The following is a 23,140-nucleotide window of genomic DNA, read 5'->3' as shown; positions in this document are numbered from 1 at the left end:
AAAACTCTGGTTCAGTTACCTACCCAAGCCCCAATCGATCCAATCAGATAATGGAAGTCATTTCACTGCAGGAGAAGTTAAGGAGTGGGTGCAGAGAGAAGGGATTCAGTGGATCTTCCACACCCCTTATCACCCTCAAGCGAACGGAATTGTTGAACGCACAAACGGGCTTTTGAAACGTGCCCTGAGGCCTCACGATCCTAGGTGGGCAGAGAGACTGCCAGATGCAGTTTATAAAGTGAACAGTCGCTGGGGGATAAATGGATGTCCACGACTCACTGCTTTCTGTCCCCAAACTCCCACCATACTCCCAGGAAGAAGAGGAACCAAAGACCCCATTCACCCATGTCAGGACAACCCGTACTGGTGGAGCTTCCCACTGTGGGAACAGTTCCACTGGTTTAACAAAACCTCTTGGAATGTATGCCTGGGAAGCTACCGACGCCCACGGGAAGAATCACCAAATTCATACCCAATGGATTGTCCCATCCTATTAATCATTGTTCATCTTTATGTATATGTTTTATAGGTTGTCAGAAGCCCACCATGGGACTTATGTTTTCTGTTGTTGAATGGGTCATTTTTGCATTGTTGGTCTGATTTTAAGCCTATTGTTGTTCTTTGCTAGGGATAAATGGTGTGGGAGAAGTTTATATTCTTACTTTGTGCATGTATAATCCTGTCTCGGTCAACTGGGAATTTGGATAACCAACCCAATTTGGCACGGGAACTAATTACAGGTTTCATCCGGATCTGGAATTGAACAGACCAACGTCTTTGTGTAGACCTCCCCACGTCCGCAGGCTTTAAATTAGCCATCATTTGGCTAAATTTCTCACGAATTCTAAATTCAAAGCTAGAAACATTAAACCAAAAATGTATTCAAAATGCACACTGGAAAGGAAAATGTTTGTGGGGAGCTGACTCATTCCCATTCCAAGAGTATAGGCAGGACAACTTGATACATGCCCTCTCCAGTGGCCTATCAATTTCCAGTTAACGTAACCTGGAGAGACATATGGAATGCTACCTGTTGGAAGCAACAGCTCTGCAGGGGAACTACAAGTGCCACCCTTGCAGCCCAAAAAAATTGGACATTGTGTCCCCAGGAGGTGGAGATCCCTTGTAATCTTTTACTGAATTGGACATGATGTCCCCGGGAGGTGGAGATCCCTTGCAATCTTGTACGTTGGTGGGACCCTCCCTCTCACGGTGAACCCTTGCAACATGAATATAATGTCCCGTTTTCCCCGGGTTGGTGTATTTGAATTCCTAACAAATGGGGTGGCTATGCTCACCATAGCTGCTCTCGTTATGAATATGCTTGGTCCCTTAAGCATTTTTTGTCCAACCCAGATAGTACAATTGATGCACAAGAAATAAATCCCCTACCTTATGAGGATACCCCTCTAATGACGTGTTCATGAACAGTTAGTTGTGGATCACTAACGTGGGACCTCATAGAAACATGGTACATCCCCAAACTGCGAGCCTCTATTTGGGATATGTGCATTTGTTGGGGCTTTTTGGTAATAGGGTTTAAACCTGGAGATCCCATGTGTAATGGAACCATTACTAATTCAGAAACTGCGATTAAATGTGGAGTCACGCTTACCCACGAGGCAAAGTGGAATTTTGCATGGGAAGGAGTCGTCGCAATAAACAAACCCCATGACCCATCAACATGCTCCACTGCTAAATATCCAGCCCCTCAGGGTACCCTCTGGGCATGTTCAGATGGGAAAATGTACTCACACCTGCATGTACACAAAATGGCGGGTTTACACTGCACCATCAATGTGCCCCTCCAGAACAATTGACTTTAACGACCCCAAATATAACCGGAGGAAACAGGATGTTCAGGCACCTCAGACTGCACTGGAATGGGCAGTGCAGGGAGTCCGAATACTCGATTATTATACATGGGGCATGACAACATCTCTGATGTTAGAAAATATATTTACCCCATACGTAACCCTTAAAAGACACCAGTTTGTCTTAGAAAACCTAACCTGGCAAGCACATGTTTTGAGTAATTGGACCAGACATGCTTTCAGGGAAATAAATTTGCAAGTCCAACAGGTGTCTAAAATGACTTTACAAAACAGATTAGCTTTAGATATGCTATTTTTAAAAGAGGAGGGAGTATGCAGAATGTTAAATCTCACCGATGGAGAATGCTGTCTCACCATTCACAACACAACTACCACCATAGAAGAAGCACAAAAGAAGATGAGAGAGGTATCCGAGCAGGCCGAAGAACTTTTCCGAGCAATGCAACCGAAGGACCGGTTTAACGGCTGGAGCCCTGGACCCTGGTTCAACTCTCTCCTGAAGTCTCTTGGACTCACAGGGTGGGGAAAATGGCTTGTAGATATTGGTATTATGATTTTAACGATATTTCTGTCGGTGGTAATAGGCCTTGCAGTAGTTAGGTGTATGATTTCTAAACTCCTGTCCTTTCTTTCTCCCTTTATCCACTATATTCGAATCACCACTGAAGATGAAGATGTAAAATACAGAACTCGGATCGCACTACTGTTTGAGCCATGGGGTGGTGTAGAGAACTGCTAGTATAAAACAACAAGATGTCTCAAACAGCCTGGGTGTTAAAATCACAATGCAGAGCATCGGTTGCTAGGACCCAGGACCATACAGTACCCTGGAGTGAGGGTGAGGGAGGGAGCCCTGTGGAGACAGGACAGCCTTGCCTCAGCCCCATTCCCTATGGTCTGTGAAGCATCTTATCCCCCCACACACACACCTACTGCCTGGGGGACAGTCCTGGTATTACTCCTCTTGGTTTGACTGGTCGCTGATGTAATTTTCCAATTAGCAACTGAATTATCACCGAGCACCCTGTGCAGAATCAACATCGCTATAAGAACCTTCACTTCGCCTCACTTTTTTTTTTTCTCACCAGTATTCTATTTCTCACCTGCCACCCTGTTGGCAGGACCAACGCTGGATCCAGGACTGGTGATTCTCTTTTCCTTCTCTCTCTCTTTCACTTTTCCTAAGGTGATTAAGTTGTTAAATTGTAGTCAAGTACTGCACGGCCTACCTTGATTTTCCATAAAACTGCATAGCTAGGGTGGATATAACCGTGAGAGGGTTGGCGGGTATCGAATATTTGTACTCAATATTTGTCTCTATAGAAGCTTTCTATTAAAGCTGGTGTTTGTGTACGGACCTCAAGCGTTGGTCCACCTTAATCCATACTGAGAGGATTTGCGAATCTTAAATCACTCCTCCCTCTTCCTCCCCAGGCGGGACTTGACACAGGGTAGAACTTATACCTAGCCATCAGTACCCTGCATGCTTCAGAGATAATGTAAAGAAGTGGGTAAGCTTGATAGGAGCTGGGAGGAGGCAAGAGAGAGTAAATTCACTAAACTTAACTATCTGGGTCAGTCAAACGGAAGAAAAAATGTTGTAGCATTATGCACACACAAACTAAGTTACCGCCAAAATCAAGACACTTTTTTTTCCTCCTTCAAAATAATGCACCTGAAACGCAAGTTGTGTTATTTTAGCAACACAAGTCAAGACGAAACACAGAAACCTGAACTTGTGAAACGGCTGTGCCCATTTCTAGGGCTTCCAAAAGCGCTGCTTATCCTACAAGCCCCCCAGAGCCGTCGTGTCCCAAGCCCCGCGGAAGGCAGGCGCCTCCGTCGCTGCCGATCGACGCCCCCCAGCCCGCCAACCCCCCCGAGGCCAGCGCTACCCCACAACGCTGGCCCTTCCCCACCTCCCACGGTTAGGAGCAGCACCACACACGCAGCGGGGCCGATGCTCGCTCGCCCGCCCCTCCCCCCCCAGGACGCCCGAGGCTCCGCACAGCCCGCTCTCTCCCCGCCGCGGTACCGAGGAAGACTCGCGGCCAGTCGCCGCCCGCAGCCTCACCGCGAAGGGGGTGTTGAGGTCCGGGTCGGCGAAGGGATTGCTGTCGAAGTCCGACATGACAGGAGCAGGCAGGCACTACGATCACTGAGCAGCGACTCTTCCCCTGCAGCACCCTCCACACTCGCTAGCTCACAGGCTATCCCCGCTATTATCACCAGCCACCGCAGCCCAAGCCCGACTAGCTACGGAGCACCGACCTCTCAAAATGGCTGCCTCGGAAGTGAGGTCACAGGGCGGAACAGCCTTGAAAAGGAGAGGGAGCACCTACTCCCGGGGTGGGTAGGCAGGGAGCAGGGCTTGGAGGAGCTCGGGCGAGTAGGGGCTTGGAGGAGCCTATTCTCGGGATGGGGAGGGAGGAGAGCTGGAAGAGCCTATTCCCGGGGGAGCAGGCTGTGGTTTGGAGACCTGCTGTGGTGAGGGCTGTTGGGCGCCCGTTGCCCTCGCCGTACCGCCTGAGCTGATGGGGGTTCTGTCCCGCCGCCCTCGTTTGTCAGCACCAGTCTGGAGCTCGGGGCTTCCCGCCTATGGCAGGCCCAGCGCGGCAGCCGGGGAAGCGCGTGCGTACGTTGCCAACGGCCATGGCGGGAGCGGGGTGCCTCCCCTCAGAGAGCGGCACCCGGCCGGGCAGCTCCGAGCCGCCGGCTCGGCCAGGGTAGCCCCCATTTGGTAAACCTCTCTCGGGGCTACTCGATACCGTGTGGATGGTACCCAAAGGGAGGTGGTGCATGGCCTCTCCTTTCCTCCGTCCCTGCCCCTCAGAATGGGTCAGGACAACCTGTCTTGTCTGAAAAATGAAATGCACATGCAAAGGTAATGAGAAAGCCTTCATATTTGAGGCTTATTTGGTAAAACACAAATTTACTCCCTTATTCCCTTCTCCTGTTGGCATGATAAATGGCCTGCCGAGTGTATGGCTTCTCAGATGTCTTGTACAAAGGTTCAACAAGGGCTGTAGGTAGGGTATGGTTTTGAACCATGGTTACAAAATCCTGCTTAATTGGGTGGATACATTGAAAGGGCTTCTTGGAAATGTTCAACCATTTTGAACTGTTCAAAAGACTTTTCAAATACTTCCTCAGAAATGCTGACACTGCAGTTTGAAGAACCTGGTCCAAATGATGCAAATAAATGGCAACAGCTGTTTGAAGCACTGAAGAACCTTTGGTTCAGAGCTATCGTTGAAATCTAAAATCCTGTATACTTGATATCGAACAGTAACAGTCTACATTGATGCAACACTTTTAAAACCAGTGAATTCTGGATTTCTCTACATGCTTTCTAAAGAAATGATTTAAACTTTCATTTAAATGCAAAAAGAGAGTTTTGAGACAGGTTAGCCTGTAGTCTACCTAAAAGAAATTTCTATGAGAGTAAAATTGGCCTTTTAACTTTTTGGTATTCAAATGTGATTTTTTTCCCATGTAATAATCATAGACTAACTTTGAGGCACACTGTCTAGGGTTTGTTGAAGGCTGACTCAGAATGTTAATGCTTTTATGTATTTTAATGGCTCTACATACATTGTTACTCTGATCCTTACACTGGCAGTCATTGTGATGGTGGTGTTCCATCAACGAGTAAGGAAAAATCCTACATGTACAAGAGAATTGATTTTGCATGGATCAGTAAAGAAAGCAATAATTGCCTCAAAGCCATTGCGACATTTCTCTGATAATATTTAGTTTGTGCACAGTTAAAGAGGAATAATCTGTCATCTTGTATGACTTTCAAGGCAATAATGAAACTGCATGAGATTGTTTTTGGAAAGGATAATAAGTATTTTACATTAAAATGATAGAACTTTCACAGTGCATCATTGCTTGCTACTAAAAATGTTAACTTTGGGAGATACCAACTGACTGCCAGCTAAAAGAAAATGAGAATGAATATATGCTTCCAGCTAATTGAGTAGTTTATACTATACATATACAACATGTGAAATATAAATGGTCATCATTTGATGCTGAGGGTTGACATTATCAATTATTTTCCTCATCTTCCAAAGGAGTTTCAGAATTAGAAAAGATACATGATTAGCCAAGGATGCTCCCCCCCAACAAGTCCTCTCTACACCTTGCTTTCCAAATAGTAGAATTTAATTTTTTGTGCTAGGTAAGAATTAACCTGTTTCTAATTCTGGTACAAGATATAGCTCATAAATACATCAATCTGATTTTTAATATGCTAATAAGTAAGTTCATTGAAAAATAAATTCTAGTAGAGAATGGGTGACATTATTTATATAAAAATATCTCTCAACTAAAAATTCCCCAGCCTCACAAAATTGGTTTCATTCAGTGGTTTTCAATAATTCTGAAATAGTTGCCTTCTTAGCAAACAAAATTATCTTAATCTGAATTGGCCATTTTCTTAGAAAGAAGAGTTTAAACTTCAACAAACAGTAGATTTGAACTGCTTGTGTGAGTACTGTACTTGTATACTTGTGTTTAAGAAATCTTGTGTAAGGAAACTGACTTGATATTATTCCTTCAAGTCCTGGTTCTCTCAATTTTCTGTCACTTGTGGAATTTACAGTGTTTATGCCAACCTCAGATGGTGGTGAGGAGTGCTCAGATCAGCTGAGAGGAAAATCCATCAGGTTTTTCTCAATCCAAAATGCTTGAATGCTGAGTAGGCAACCAAGTGATGTGTCTTGATCAGCTCTCTGTCCCAGTAAAGTAGATCACAGTTTTACAGAGGATGGACCTTCAAAAAATAAAACCAAGCTGTAACAAGTAAGCCCTAGTAACCCTTCTAAAGAAGTGTTTCCTTTCATAGAATGGAAAAGTCTATGCAGCATCAAATGCAAGCATAATTGTTAGAAAAAATCAGGGATGGAGAATGTCAATGTGCTACATGAGCACTTAGCTAAGGCTCTGCTATAGAAGTTAGGCAAAATGACTGGCATGGAAGATTGACCAACTGCTAGAAACTCATGTAGAAGAAACAAGCAAGAGAACTCTATGGTAGTGTAAGTGCAAGGTACAGCTTCAAATTAGATCATATGGAGATACTAGTTTTAAAGTCTTGCTGAAAGTTTAGGGAAAAGGTGCCTAGTCTGTTAGGTAAAACTTTACCTGAAGAGTTATTTGATAACAGCTCTTGGAAGAATTTAAAATAGTGAGAACCTTTTTCTAGGTTTTACAGCAGACAGATTTACTTAGAAAATGTTGGAAAGATTTTAACTTAGGAGAGAGAAGAGAGAAGTGTGATAAGCAGGCATTTCAGTATAATACTTGAAGGTCATGAGCTGCAATATTCCCCAAAATCTTTTGCCTCAATTTAAAAGAAAAAAGTGTGGAGAAAAGAGGAGAAATGGCAGAAATAACAGCAGCATTCAGAACTCTCAAAATCTGCTACATGCGGACTCCCATTTAACCTCTCTCTTACAATCAATGAAGCCCTGGTTCCGCAAGATAATAAATCCAGTTTCAATGTGCTGATTGCTGAATCAAAATCTCTGTGTTTCCATCATGCAAAGTGTTGAGCCAATATAAACTTGTTTAAAATAGTCTGAAGAGGTAGCTTTAGTCTTTTTCTGGGAGCAAGGCAGCTTTGCCAGTTCTGCTGTAGTGCACTTGCACCCTTTTCTGAGTAGAACCAGCTTAGCCAGCTCACAGGGGGTGGTATGTGACCAAGCCAAACCTCTGGGGTCGCCCAACAAGTGCAACAGTGAATACTCACAGGCTGGTGAGTGTCTTGCCCTTTTTATGCGAACCCTGACCACTTTCTGAAGCCGCACACTTAGATTTTCCCATTGTGTTCCAGAACTGTAGCAGGATATTTGGAATTCTTCTCTGTGGACAGTTCACCTTTTCAGAGGTAGGAGAAGGATTCCCGGGGCAATAGCTGAATCATAGCAGGGAACGGGTAACTGATGCATAGCCAGGTTGTGGTCATTTTGCCAAAGGTCAGTCTAATACTGCCAGTGATCTCGTGCCCTGCATCTCCACGCTCTATCCCACTCTGTTGCTCTGACTGAACATGCCTTATATGCTATACCCCAGACCTGCACTGACAAGGACATGTGCATCCAGCCACTGTTCCTCATGCAGTGCCTCAGGGGTATCAGAACAGAACTTTAGTTCACAGCAGAGAACCAAAATCTCATACTTGTTACTTTGAGTAACTGATTTCGCTAATGTCCAGGTGCTCTAAGGGTATGCTGTGTAATAACAAAATTGAGTCATTCTTGGCTTGAGCAAAGAATCATTTTTGCTGACCTAGAATGACATTGCTCGATGTCATGTCATTTGAAATGAAGGTTAGATATGAAAAGTAAAAGCTGGCCCCAGTGGAGACATCAGTCTCTGCTGCTCTTCATATTTCCCTTAGTCCTATTCTGCTCCACCTGTTTGAGGACTCTACAGAGAGTAGATCATCAGCAAACCATCCTTCCCTCTGCTTCCTTTCCCTGTGGACCAGTTGCTGGTCCTCATCCAAGGAGTAGAGCTCTTACTTCTCCCACAGCAGGGGATGCCTGTATCTTAGGAATGTGCAGGCACAGCATAGCTATCACCAGCAAGCCGTCTTCATTTTTCTCCCAAGCTGAACTTGTCTGCCTGTTTCCCATCCCACAGGCAGCAAAGGTAAGCATGAGCACATTTATAGAGCCCAGCAATCATTAGCACTGGCCAAGACAGCAGGATGTAATCATGGAAGAAGAGTTATTCCTGCTGAAAGAAGACTTATGTATGTATCTAGCTGGAGACAGAACAGTAGCAATTTCCCCCTCTTGTCTAAAGGGTCATGACACCTGTGGATGCAGCCACACACTGCAACAAACGCTGCTTTTAAGAGGATGGCTAACCTACCATGGGAGCAATGAATAGGAAGCTACAGTCATGAGGGGAGATACGGCAAAGTGAACACATGCTATTTGGGAGTGGGGAGAGCGTTCCAGGCAGCTGTGGAGTGAGGCCAAGTGGCACTAGCAGTCTGTGCTGCATGCATACGTTCCTGTACCAACTCAAGAGTGGGAGGAACAGCAGAAGCTAAGGCAGGTGATAAAAGAGCTAGTTCAGGCAGCGAACAGATCTCAGTCTCACCTGTCTCTTCTTCCCGTTGTATTATCTCTTGTTGTATTATACCACAGATGCCTGGCTTCTGCAGCCCTTTTCTTACACCTCCCCAAGCTTTTCTCATATCGTGACCCCTCAAGAAGAGGTACGCTGGTGAACTTCAGTGGGCATTGTCTAGACAGTAGCAGGACTTGTGCTATGACCCCTTCCAGCCAAATGATTCTGGCTAGTAACTTTTCAGTGTGTCTCATCCCTTCCAATTTAAAACTGTACATAAATAGTTGAACGTAAATATTTGTCTGCATTTCTATTGTTTTATGTTTTGCATTGCTTTTTAATCACTCGTATTTTCTTCATTGAGTGATTGTTAACTTGTAATTATTAAGCAATTAAATTCCAATTAGAAAGCAATTGCATTGCAAAAGCAATTCTGGGATCTAGAAAACAATTCAGGGAGGAATCTGTATACATGCAGGAAGTGAGTGATTCAAAACTGTGGTCTGCAAATGTCAGGAGTTCTGTTCTGCAACAAATAAGACAAGGAAAAAACATTGAGAACAAAAGGTGTGGGGAATGATGGATTCTTGGTTTCAATTCAACTATACACAGTTTTGCAGAACAAATGTGGGATTTTGCATAAAATAGCTCAGAGGGCATCCCTCAGTTTGACTCTTCTGATTCTCATGTGCAGGTGCAAGTAGTTACTAATCTTCACACAAATCCCAACAATATATTGAGAAATTTTAGGCTTGGGGCAGCCTGGCCTGTTGTCATTCCATCTCAGCATGTACCTATTCTCCCTGTATGTGACCATTAGTGAACAAGAAGGCTCATACCTGGCACAGAGAGTCTCAACAGAGCTGCATCAGGACATGTACAGCTGTCATCAGGCAAGGATCCATGCTTCTGCTGCTGCAGTTGCTGCTCAGGTAAAAGCAAAAATGATGTATTGATTTTGCAGTGCTGAATGGTGTCCTGGCAGTGAAGCAGTGCTTTAATGGCAGTTGTTTCTGGACAGCAACATAAGAAAAGTCTGATATTATAAACAGACCAGCTCTTCCAAAGAGGCCAATCCACAGGGAGCCCCACAGGGAAACAGGATGGACGAGTGAACGGCTGCACATACAGCAGTCAGAGCATCAGGCTTCTTGCCATCCAAAAACCTCTACCGTTAGCTCTTGCTAAGCGAACAGCGCTGTTGGAAAAGTGCCCTCATGTCTGAACTGACTCAAACCTGTACTCCAAGGTAATATGACAATGCACAACTGCAAACATGGAACCACAGCTTTAGACAATGAGGGAAATTTAAGGCAGTCACCTGCAGCCTGAAGCTAAATCTCTGATATAAAAAAAGATAATTCCAAGATAAAATCTAAGGATCAGCTGGTGAAAATAGTCTTGCAGATTACCACACTACTGGGGAGATACAGTGTGGTGGAGATATTCTGAAGGCTGCAAGAGCAGATGTGAAGTGAAGCTGACAAAAGGACTCATATCTGTATGATTTAAACATTAAATAGGGGAGATGATACAGTGTTGAAGGAAAATAAGGCAGATTTTAGTTTAATTTGGATAGGCATGATTCTTATGTGTTGATGTCCAATTTTTATATAAAGAAGAAAAAGGAGTGATTCCCAGAAATGTCAGCGACTGGAAGGAGCAGAGATGACAATAAACCGTAAGTTAGGTAACGAGATATCCAAGTTTGGGTAGGACTATCTTTTTTTTTAATGGAATGCAGGATTTTTCCTGGTTTTCTCTGCTCAAACTTTATTCCTGAGAATTTTTTTTAGGGCAGTGACAGAACCAGAAACAGTGGCCTGTCACATGTAGTAGGCACATGACGTAAAGCAGAGAGTATATGTTCTGTTGTATGGCATCCCTTTATAAAATAATCTATAGTAACAACAGCTTTCAGGAATCTCTGCATACCCTCTTTTTGTGAACAAAAACAGCAAAACCAAATTAGATGGTGGTCTATCCCTGACAGCATATATATAGTGGAATTTATGTTCTTTTCAGGAGTTTATGTTCTCATGGGAGTCGTATGTAGGCTTTAGAATTTAGGAAAGCACATCCTTTTGAAAAATCTTTTGCATCTTTCTTACTTGCGTACTTAAACAAAAAGGTGTGTAGGAAAGGGGAGGGAACTGAGCAAGCAGTGGAGATTGACAAAGAAAAGAGCTCTGGGAGTTTCTGATAGCTACTCATGCACACAACTGTAGAGACAGCATAGTTTGAAGTGAGAGACATTATTGCACAAGGTTTCATATAAAAAAACTTTTTTCCATATTTTAAAATAAATAACTCTTTCCTTTGAATTTGCCCTTTGACATTCATAACAGGTTATTAATCAGATCCTTCAAAGGAAAAACATCTTGGCAGAACTAAAAAAACCCACCCACTCATTATTTTGAGAGGCTTGTTTTCAGAAGGGGCAAATTATAGATATGAAAAATAACAGATTTCCAGTGTACAGATTAGGCTTCCTCTGAAGAAAAAGAAACATAAATGAAATGTTTGTTAAACTTGCGCCTCTTCAGATTTAAAGTCAATTAGAAAAGAGGGATATTTTATCTTAAAAATGCAGTAATTGCTCCCTCTTTTCTAATAACAGTAGCTCAGTGTGTGCTTTCAAGACAAAAAGTATTGTTTCTTTCAAGCACTACAGAGTTCTGGAGGAAAGAATTTCAACATCGATTTCATTTTGTACTGATTCCTTATTAGGATAGGTTTGTTTTATAAAAGGGGGGGAGAAAAGAAAGCAGGTATATCACTAAATCTAACTGCTGGAAAGAAATACAACAGGAGAACCAGGTTAGTCATTTTATTGTGACTCAGATCTGTTGTATACAAAAGTGGTGTAATTATAATCTTTAAAATGTTAACAGAGTTACCAAAAGTTAGTTCTTACAATGATTGAATCAAGCCTCCCTGGAAACATATCAAAAGTGTTGGAAAAAACACATATCTTGCTGCCTTTGAAAAAATTTCTGGATCTCTGAAGCATTTCATAAAAGGGAAGCAAAACTGCATTATTAGCTCAGAAGTTTAAAGTTATTCAGGAGCATCTCTTTGTTTTTAATTGGTAATATATTTAACAAAAAATTGTGATACTCCCTAATGAAATGCATTACTTATTCTAATAAACCTAGTTACTTTAGAAGTTCCAACACTGGAAGGTTGACATTCTTGACATCCCAAGTATTCCAAAGAAACATAAAATTCAAAGAGAAATGTGAGTGAATTCTGAGTGAATTTCACAATAGGTCTATCTGTCTGTATCTACGCCTATATCTACATATGTATAATATAGTGTTAGTGGCTAAAAGCCCGAAGTGAGATAATATATGTATTTTGTAATATTTGTATTTCCTAGGGTCAAATTAAAAATAAATGTATCATATGCAAAGAAAGTCTTCAATTCATATGCAAGAAATTTCTTATTAGGGTCACATCCCCTTGTCCTCCATTTAAAAAAAATAACTGTTTTTTCTATAGTTTCAAAAGTAGCTCTTTAAATTAAATTGCAGAATTAGCCAAGAATGTCCATTAATCTCCATTCCCACTCATTGCCTTTCTTGACCACATAGCCTTTTATGTGGATGATAAGATAATTAAAATTTGCATCAGAAAGTAGTTTTGTATACTGATAAACTTTAACATTATCTAAAAATGAATAGCTAAGGAAATAAATCCAGGACTTCAGAAAAATGCCTGGCTTTAAAGACAATGATGCCAACTCTGAACTGCTAACTGTAAGCATGCTAAAGTCAAAGAAATATTCCCTTTGAAATATCTGAGTACAAGTGTGCAGCAAGCTCTATGTGGTACTTGAAAATTCAAAGCTCAGAATAACCTAGAAGTTGTAAATGTCAAATCATCATTTCAGTAAACAGAGATCTGAAGTGTTGGTGTCATGGTTTAACCCCAGCCAGCAACTAAGCGCCACACAGCCGCTCGCTCACTCCCCCACAATGGGATGGAGGAGAGAATTGGAAGAGTAAAAGTCAGAAAACTCGTGGGTTGAGATAAAGACAGTTTAATAGGTAAAGCAAAAGCCATGCACACAAGCAAAGCAAAACAAGGAATTCATTCACTACTTCCCATCGGCAGGCCATCCCCAGGAAAGCAGGGCTCCATCACGCGTAACGGTTACCTGAGAAGACAAAATGCCATCACTCCGAACGTCCTCCCCTTCCTTCTTCTTCCCCCAGCTTTATATGCCGAGCATGGCATCATATGGTATGGAATATCCCTTTGGCCAGTTGGGGTCAGCTGTCCCAGCTGTGTCCCCTCCCAACTTCTTGTGCACCCCCAGACTACTTGCTGGCGGGGTGGTGTGAGAAGCAGAAAAGGCCTTGACTCTGTGTAAGCACTGCTCAGCAATAATGAAAACATCCCTGTACTATCAACAGTTTTCAGCACAAATCCAAAACATAGCCCCATACTAGCTACTGTGGAGAAAATTAACTCTACCCCAGCCAAAACCAGCACAGTTGGAGAGAAAACATGCAGGTTCTTGGTGAAAAAGATTGGCCACTGACAAAGTTAATGTTTTGCCAAGGATATTCTTGTTTCATTCTTTCCATAAGCATTGCAGATGAAGCTGAGAATATTGTTAACAATTATGTGGAATAAAGAGTGATGGACAGGGTACATACTTAGTGCACATCTATTAAATTGGGTTGCCAAAACATTTCAAATATTGTATGGTATCATTATTACCGTGTGGTAGAGCTGTAGTGCATGCAGAGTGCTCTGCTCCAGCCAAATACTGTGTGCTCATCGAAAGAAAAAAATTTAGAGGAATGTATGTACCATTAGAATACTATGAATCAATGCAAATCAAGTTTTTTCCCTTAGAAAAATCCAATATGTCCTTTAGTAAAGACTAACTTATGAATCTGTAATAGAACCCTGAAATAAATGTAAACCTCTCCAGCCCCTGGAAGTGCTGGAGTGCAGCTCATAACCAGGTATTACAAAGTGCTAGATATTACCCTTTGATAAGTCTCATGGGCATTCATAGCAGAAATGAAGAATTAATTTTTCATCTACTAGTGTACTATCAATATCCTAGACTATCAATATCTACAGACTAGCAGCATGGTTTAAGTACTCTAAGTGGCCAACAAAAAATGTGATAAATAATCTATTATTTTAGTTCTCAAGGACATTTGCCTTGAAAACTCTAACCTCTTTTCCATATTTTTAAGTTAGCATTTGATACGTGTGCCTGGTTTGATACATGAGATGACACTTTCACTAAGCTCAATAAAAAAAAGTCACCAGAAGGATCTGATTAGTGTAAAGAAGCTCACTTTGAAACATAGTACCACGCTTTAAACAAAACCAATGATTATATTACTACATAGTGCTTGCTAAGCATTGATGAGCTTGTTATTTTAATGATGGATGTTCTGGTTTTGATACGGTGCACTGGGTGAAGAACTGGCTGAAGGGCAGGGCTCAAAGGGTTCTAGTGAATGGGACTACATCTGGCTGGCGACCGGCCACCAGCGGGGTTCCTCAGGGCTCAATTCTAGGGCCAGTTCTGTTCAATATGTTTATCAACGGTCTGGATGCAGGAGTTGAATGCACCATTAGCAAGTTTGCTGATGATACTAAACTGGGAGGTGCTGTTGACTCTCTTGAGGGACAGGAGGCCTTGCAGAGGGATCTAGATAGATTGGAGCATTGGGCAATGATTAATGGTATGAAATTTAACAAGTTCAAGTGCCAGATTCTGCACCTGGGACGGAGTAATGCTGGGCACAAGTATAAATTGGAAGAGGAGTGGCTGGAGAGCAGCCCTGCAGAAAGGGACCTGGGGGTGCTGGTTGACAGCAGGCTCAATATGAGTCAGCAGTGTGCCCTGGCAGCCGAGAGGGCAAACTGCATCCTGGGGTGCATCAAACACAGTATAACCAGCTGGTTGAGAGAGGTGATTATCCTGCTGTATTCAGCGTTGGTGCGACCTCACCTTGAGTACTGTGTGCAGTTCCAGGTCCCGCAATTTAAGAAGGATGTGAAGATCCTTGAACATGTCCAGAGGAGGGCAACAAAGCTGGTGAGAGGGCTGGAAGGCAAGTCCTATGAGGAGGACCAGCTAAGGACTCTGGGTTTGTCTAGTTTGGGGAAAAGGAGGCTGAGGGGCGACCTCATTGCTCTCTACAGCTTCCTGAGGAGGGGAAGTGGAGAGGGAGGTGCTGATCTCTTCTCCCTGGTATCCAGTGACAGGATGTGTGGGAACGGTTCAAGGCTGTGCCAGGGGAGGTTTAGACTGGACATTAGGAAGCATTTCTTTACCGAGAGGGTGGTCAAACACTGGAACAGGCTTCCTAGAGAGGTGGTCGATGCCCCATGCCTGTCAGTGTTTAAGAAGCATTTGGACAATGCCCTTAACAACGTGCTTTAACTTTTGGCCAGCCCTGAAGGGGTCAGGCAGTTGGACTAGATGATCGTTGTAGGTCCCTTCCAACTGAAATATTCTAGTCTAGTCTAGTCTAGTCTAAGTGACAATGGGGACACCTATTACTGTTGCTTTGGGTCATCCTGTTTCCACCCCAGGGTCCTACATGCTGCCTAAGCACCAGGATCCCCTCTGGAGTGGAACAACTAGCTGTCCCTGTCCCCAGCCCCCCTGACAAAACTCGGGGGCAGGTTAGCAGTTGATCAGCCCAGGGACCCCTTCACCTAGCCCTGGCTTCCAGCTCTATCGCAGCTGGCCTGGCATCTTTGCTTCCAGCATAAGCTATTGGCGTCATGCTGTCAGCGCAGCTAGAACTTGCCAGGTCATTTGAGGCATATTTAAAATTGTTAAAATATCTTTCAAAGAAGGAGCAAACAGTACCCAGAAGAGACATCAGATGTTGTAGCAGTATGTTTTGAGCTATCTTGGGCTCAGAAAGATTTTAGGAAAGGAAGCCTGATAGCAGACAACATTGACACCTGTTTATCACAATGTTTAATAATTGTAATCTCTATTTATTGAATTTCCTTGAATCCCTCAAGCAGTTTTTGTGTGGGTTTTTTCCTCAAGAAGACCCTCATTTTTCTGGTTTTCATAGTGCAATAACTGTAGAGATCCGAGAAAGAAGGTAGATATTAGTCATCATCCGGAAACTACTGTTGGGAAAAATTATGGAATTAAGACCTAAATATGTAAGCAACAAACCCCTTTGGGGTTCATCAAATGCCTGAAAGGAAATATTGTTCAAAAAATAGCAGGTGAGAGCTGAATTCCTAACACCTTGACTCCAAGGAAAAAGTATGGTTATATGCTGGACAAAAATTTAACAGTATAGATGAAACTCATTACATAATAGATTTCTTTCACTGAGAAAAATGGCCTTTGCATATGTTATGTTAAAGAAGAACTAGTTAATAAGCAGTTTCACACACAGAGTAGTTCTGTGTATTTTTTGTAAGTAAGCAAATGTTCTTTCAGGTTTTGTCCAAGTAATTATTCCAACATACCTGTCAAATGCTACTTATCCTTAGAAATCTGTCTTCAATGCTTTTCTCAGTGAGTATTTATTCCCCCTCTTTCTTCCAATTCCATCCACAGAAATAAATAGCAAAGGAAAGAATTAAGATTCTCACTAATGTTGGTGGGTGTGCAACTCCATTCCTTTAGAAACAGACTTCCATTCGCACCATACAAATGTACCATCCTACAGGATATTTAAAATGTTTGGTAGTGGCACTGTAAAGTCTGGACCTGCTGTGAAATGTGAATTTGCAAAAATAGTAATAAAAGGGCTCCATATTTATTGCTTTTCTGCTTTCCAAACTTAGTCCAGCTTTCAAAGAATGGAGAATTTTGCTATGTTTTTAGCTTCTAAAAAAATGTATAGAGAAGTATATTCTTAGACTCAAAGGAGTTTCTATTTTTTGATACAAACTACCACTATAACTCAAATTTGGTTATTTTTTTCATGCTGTATGAATCAGAAGAAAATCCACATTTGCAATCATTGAAAACTTGAATAATATAGAACCCAGATGTGATACAGAACACAAAGAGCAAAATTTTGAGTCAAGAATATCGAATTTGCAAAATTTCTATTCAAAAGTGTAATTGCATTCTAAAATGCTTCTTATTCAATTTGCAATATTCATAGTAACAGAATAAAGAAGCTGTATACTTTCTGCTTCATGCCAAGGTCATTGCTGTGAGATGCACTTAACATTTGAGAAATATTTAGCAACAAAACAATACTCTTTCTATTTTTGTGAAAGGGCATCTATTGGAGCATTGTAGAAATGCTGAGAAAATGCAGTCAGCAAAATAACATACTTGGTATTAAATTCAGATGAACATTTATGTGAAAAGTGCAACATGAAAATAAGTACTCCATCCGCTTAGTAACTATCTGAGAAATGTTAAAAAAGCGATGCAGTTTCACCTAGATGTCCCATCTAAAAGATAAGCTTGGTCAGTGGTTCTGCCAAGCATTTGCAACGAAACATGAAGTGAAGTAAAAATTTTAGCAATATGCAGTCATATTGGCCCCCTTTCTTATCCACCCCAACAGTTAAAAACCCTCAACAAGGCATTTCCTATTGTTAAGGTAACCTTAGCTTGGAGGGCAGGGGTCGGATTTCCCCCCAGTCCACAGATCTGTGATGTGGCTTCTTTATTATTAATATTACTATGTAATACAGTGTCGTGGTTTAACCCCAGCCAGCAACTAAGCACCACACAGCTGCTTGCTCACTCCACCCTCCCCGGTGGGATTGGGGAGAGAATCAGAAGAGTAAAAGGGAGAAAACTCATGGGTTGAGATGAGAACAGTTTAATAATTGAAGTAAAATGAAATAGAATAGTAGTAATAGTAGTAGTAGTAATAATACTAATACTAATACTAATACTAATACTAATACTAATACTAATACTAATACTAATACTAATATACAAAGCAAATGATACACTCTACAATTGCTCACCATCCACCGACCAATGCCCAGCACATCCCAGAGCAGCGATCGCTGCCCCCCGGCCAACTCCCCCAGTTTATATACTGAGGATGACGTCATATGGTATGGAATAGCCCTTTGGCCAGTTTGGGTCAGCTGTCCTGGCTGTGCCCCCTCCCAGCTTCTTGTGCACCTGGCAGAGCATGGGAAGCTGAAAAGTCCTTGACTAGTGTAAGCACTACTTAGCAACAACTAAAACATCAGTGTGTTATCAACATTATTCTCCTACTAAATCCAAAACACAGCACTATACCAGCTACTAGGAAGAAAATTAACCAGGACATAGAGTAACCTCAGCTCCAGTATCCACCAGAGCTAACTCATGTAAAATCCCCCCAGACTGCCACTTTATAGTTAAAGGAACATAGGGGCATCGGTCCCCTTCACAGTAAGAGGCTACAGTGGCGGCGATATTGGGGGACCTGCCAAGCCTTCATTTCTGCTGTTTTGGCATTTGCCAGGTTGTGCCTTGCCTTGAGGTGGCAGGTGGGGGTGGAGGATGGGTGCAGAGTTGGTGGTGGGGTCAGGGGCAGTCGGCTTTTTTTGTAGGTGCTAACTTTTGCCATCGGTGAAACATTTCTGATGTTGTAATCCCATTTATTTCTGATCGTGGGACACCAGCTTGTACAAGACCATTCCACATCTGTTTCCTCATCACCTGTGCTGTAACTCCTTTAGGTTTTGCTGGCTTTCCTTTATTCACCACCTGCACAGATGGTCCTGAAGTTACAACCCCAATTTCCCTCAAGGTATTTGCTAGGGTGCCTACATTACCCGTAGCGTTTGTGACTGCTGGTGTAATCAAGGGTTTTAGTGAGGCAGGCGCTCCTCTCAAAAGCTGCATTTTGATACTTCTTCTTACTGCTACCCTGTCCAGATTGAATCCCGTAATCAATGCATGAGCCATTGCTGTTATCAAAATGTTCCCAGGCACAGCAGAGTAAGATGATGAGCACCACAGCAGTACAGCAAGCAGCAAAAGCAAAAAGCAGCCACTAACGAGCACTAGACTCTAATATACAGTAAGGCAAGCAAGCCCCGTGGCAAGCACAGAAGCCTGCCGATTAATAGCTAAACAGCAATAACAGCTATAAATTCGATCTAGCACATTCCAATCAAATCTGTCGTTATCTTGAACCCTTCATGCCCCACGTTGGGCGCCAAAAAGGACTGTCGTGGTTTAACCCCAGCCAGCAACTAAGCCCCACACAGCCGCTCGCTCACTCCCCCCACCCTGTTTATTAGCAATATGCGCTATCAACCATTCTACAGTATCTTGCAGCCCATGGCACCGCTCTGCTTGAGTAGTAATTACTTCTTGCGCAATTGCCTTTGCATCTTGTAAAGTCCCAACTTCCTTTTCCAATTCTCTCATTTTAGTCCGTAATGCAACAACTTCACGGTCAAGAGCTCTAAGACTGGTAACTAATAACCGTGCCAATCTCCCCGCTAACTTGTGAGAATCCGATGCTACTTTCCATGGCAATCCGTGCACAGCCATTTCAATTGTCTGGGGGGTAACCACCACCCCATCATCTATTTCAGGCCATGCTTCTGGCAGAGCCCATGTAGCCAGGAAAGTGGCCACGGGGGTCCAGCGCTCAGTACTGGCCCATCCCAGAATACGGGCAGTCACCGTCGTGGCCTCCCCAGTCCCCGACTTTTTTGCCAGCCATGGCATGGCTGTTCCTGGATCCTACCGACTACACCAAATGTGTGAGCTGGCACAGGCAGGACACAGGAACAACCACAAAACTACGGATGAAATGCAAAGAGTAAATTTATTTTTGTTACCTCACCAGCTGGGGGATCCCTGAAGCAGCACCCAGGCAGAGGCACACAAGCGGGGACGCAGGCACCGCGGAGCTCGGTCCATGCTAGAAGATCGCTGAACCTGCTGGTTTTGCCTGTTTATCAGGGATTCGCGCAGTTTACCACTGTGCTTTGATCTTTCCCACAGCAGGGCAGGATTCTCAAGCATGTTTAATAGGGTGCCTCTAAGTCCGTCACAGGCCTATGTTATCTAAACACAGATGTTCTACTTGTCCAACACACAAGGCTAAACAATAATTAGTATCATATATGTGTTTTTCTACAAGCCAGCTGCAAGTCACTTGAGCATGTTTACAATCCTCCTTGCCAATCTTCCATTATTTTCCCACAATTTGAGATAACAGTTGTGATCTGCATTAGCTCATTCTAATCTTTTGCTGTTGGTTCATATTTGCAATCCACACAATTTACAGACTTTGAATTTTGTCTTTTAAAAGCATAGTTTTGAAATAATACATTACAAAAGTTTCCATTGCCTTTGCACATTTCAAATTTCTGTATGAAATTTCATAAGGCAAATAGCTTTATTAGCTTGCTTTCTAAGAGATTTTTCATAAAGGACTGCTTTTAAAAATTCATATCACAGTTATCTTTAAATATATCTATTATAAATATAATGTTGTCTAAGGCTGTATGCCATGAATTCCCCTTGTTTCAAGACTTGTGCAATTTTTCATTTGACTCTGATGTGAAAACATCTCTCTCCTCTCCCTCTTTCTCTATATATGTAAATGCATGTGTGTGTGTGTGTATAACATTTGTGTGTGTGTGTATGTATATAACATTTATATTGGATAATTCCATATTGCCCAAAGTGCCATATACTGCCACTTGTGCTTTTAAATTCCAGAGACTCTTTCATGCTTCCCGGAATTTTTAGACTGAAGATTTTGGGCTGAGTTACATTACAGGATCTAGGTCAGTAAGTTCTGTTCTATCAGTGTTTTTGAAGAAGTGTTTCCTCTGGGAATTCTGACAGCACTGCCCTGCTTTCTCCTGCTGCAGAATTATTTCAGTTGTTCCATTTTTCATATTATCTTACAATTTAACCTTTAGGAGTTGCTTAATTATTTTTATAGATTTCCTTAAGATTCTCCTGTGGATTAAAAGAGATTCAGGAAAAAAGGGATACAAAAGTCTAACTATTCATTTAAAGCCCTGGAATTAGCCAGGTCATTTCACTGGTAATAATATTTTCCCATTTACATCATAGTAAGTAATTGCCATTCCATATTTCATTGAAAAAGGTTCTCCTTATTTAGAACATTAGTGCCAGAATATCTAAATTTATTATCTATTCATTTTTATGTCATCTGTCATCTTTTACTGTTTTAGCCACAACACTGTATCTGTGATTTATAGCATTTTAATTCATACCCTCATTGCTGATAAAAAGCTTTATTTCCTATAATCCTTTCTAACTTTATTATGTATATTGTATGAAGAACATAAAGTCATAAGCATATAATGAAATCTTATTTTCTATTTCCCTCCAGCTTCTTCTGTGTCCCCAATCAACTGTCCTAATGGCTTTATAATTAAAACAAGTGGTAAGTATAAGAAATGTCCATGTCTCTTTCTTCTGTATAATGTTATTGTTTCTCAGTTTTGCTACTGTTTTCCAAACAATTGAAAAAAGTAATTATTTTAAGTTCGTTTCTGAAAGTGTTCCCCAAAACAGTTTTCTTCTATACCACAGAATCAATCATAGAATGCTTTGGGATGGAAGGGTCATCTAGCCCATCCCCCCTGCAATGAGCAGGGACATCTACAACTAGATCAGGTTGCTCAGAGCCCCATCCAGCCTTTCCTTAAACGTTTTCAAGGATGGGGCATCTACCACTTCTCTGGGCAACCCGTTCCAGTGTTTCACCACCCTCGTTGTAAAAAATTTCTTCCTCATATCTAGTCTGAATCTACCCTCTTGTAGTTTAAAACCATTACCCCTTGTTCTATCACAACAGGCCCTGCTAAAAAGTCTGTCCCCATCTTTCTTATAAGCCCCCTTTAAGTACTGAAAGGCTGCAATAAGGTCTCCCCGCAGCCTTCTCTTCTCCAGGCTGAACAACCCCAGCTCTTTCAGCCTTTCCTCATAGCAGAGGTGTTCCATCTCTCTGATCATTTTTGTGGCCCTCCTCTGGACCCACTCCAACAGGTCCATGTCCTTCCTGTGCTGAGGACCCCAGAGCTGGACGCATGTCGTGGTTTAACCCCAGCTAGCAACTAAGCACTACACAGCCGCTCGCTCACTCCCCCACTGGTGGGATGGGGGAGAGAATCAGAAGAGTAAAAGTCAGACAACTCATGGGTTGAGATAAGAACAGTTTAATAATTGAAGTAAAATGAAATAGAACAGTTTAATAGGTAAAGCAAAAGCTGCGCACGCAAACCAAGCAAAACAAGGAATTCATTCACTACTTCCCATGGGCAGGCAGGTGTTCAGCCATCTCCAGGAAAGCAGGGCTCCATCACGTGTAACGGTTACTTGGGAAGACAAACGCCATCACGCCCAATGTCCCCCCCTTCCTTCTTCTTCCTCCAGCTTATATACTGAGCATGATGTCATATGGTATGGAATAGCCCTTTGGCCAGTCTGGGTCAGCTGTCCTGGCTGTGCCCCCTCCCAGCTTCTTGTGCACCAGGCAGAGCGTGGGAAGCTGAAAAGCCCTTGACCAGTGTAAGCACTACTTAGCAACAACTAAAACATCAGTGTGTTATCAACATTATTCTCATCTTAAACCCAAAACACAGCACTCTACCAGCTACTAAGAAGAAAATTAACTCTATCCCAGCTGAAACCAGGACAACGCAGTACTCTAGGTGGGGTCTCACCAGAGTGGAGTAGAGGGGCAGAATCACCTCCCTCGACCTGCTGGCCACGCTTCTTTTGATGCAGCCCAGGATACGGTTGGCTTTCTGGGCTGCGAGAGCACGTTGCCAGCTCATGTTCAGCTTTTCATCTACCAGTACCCCCAAGTCCTTCTCCTCAGGGCTGCTCTCAATCCCTTCATCTCCCAGCCTGTACTGATACTGGAGATTGCCCCAACCCAGGTGCAGGACCTTGCACTTGGCCTTGTTGAACCTCATGAGGTTCACACAGGCCCATTTCTCTTGTCTAGGTCCCTCTGGATGGCATCCCATCCCTCAGGCATGTCAACTGCACCACTCAGCTTGGTGTCATCTGCAAACTTGCTGAGGGTGCACTCGATCCTGCTGTCTATGTCATTGATGAAGATATTGAACAGCACTGGCCCCAGTACGGACCTCTGAGGGACACCACTCGTCACTGATCTCCATCTGGACATCGAGCCATCGACCACTACCCTCTGGATGCGACCATCCAGCCAATTCCTTATCCACCGATCAGTCCACCCATCAAATCCCTAACCTTC

General features: G+C 42.7%; 1 protein-coding gene across 8 annotated transcripts in view; it reads right to left on the bottom strand.

Annotated features, from left to right (window-relative positions):
- LOC104014005 (secretory carrier-associated membrane protein 1) overlaps positions 1–4,113 on the bottom strand; it is a 92,800-nt gene extending 88,687 nt beyond the window's left edge. For all 8 annotated transcript variants that reach the window (XR_015705884.1, XM_087762630.1, XM_087762631.1 and 5 more), the window contains exon 1: positions 3,910–4,113. Coding sequence is in view for 7 of the 8 variants with exons in the window: in XM_087762630.1 (XP_087618756.1) it covers positions 3,910–3,966 (57 nt within the window). In the remaining variant the exon portion in view is untranslated. The remainder of the gene's footprint in view (positions 1–3,909) is intronic.
- Between the last annotated feature and the right edge of the window lie 19,027 nt (positions 4,114–23,140).

Source organism: Nipponia nippon, unplaced genomic scaffold (genome assembly GCF_047370975.1).
Source record: "Nipponia nippon isolate SJK-2023a ecotype South Korea unplaced genomic scaffold, ASM4737097v1 scaffold_26, whole genome shotgun sequence".
Lineage (NCBI taxonomy): Eukaryota > Metazoa > Chordata > Aves > Pelecaniformes > Threskiornithidae > Nipponia > Nipponia nippon.
This window is presented reverse-complemented; position numbering and strand designations above follow the sequence as displayed.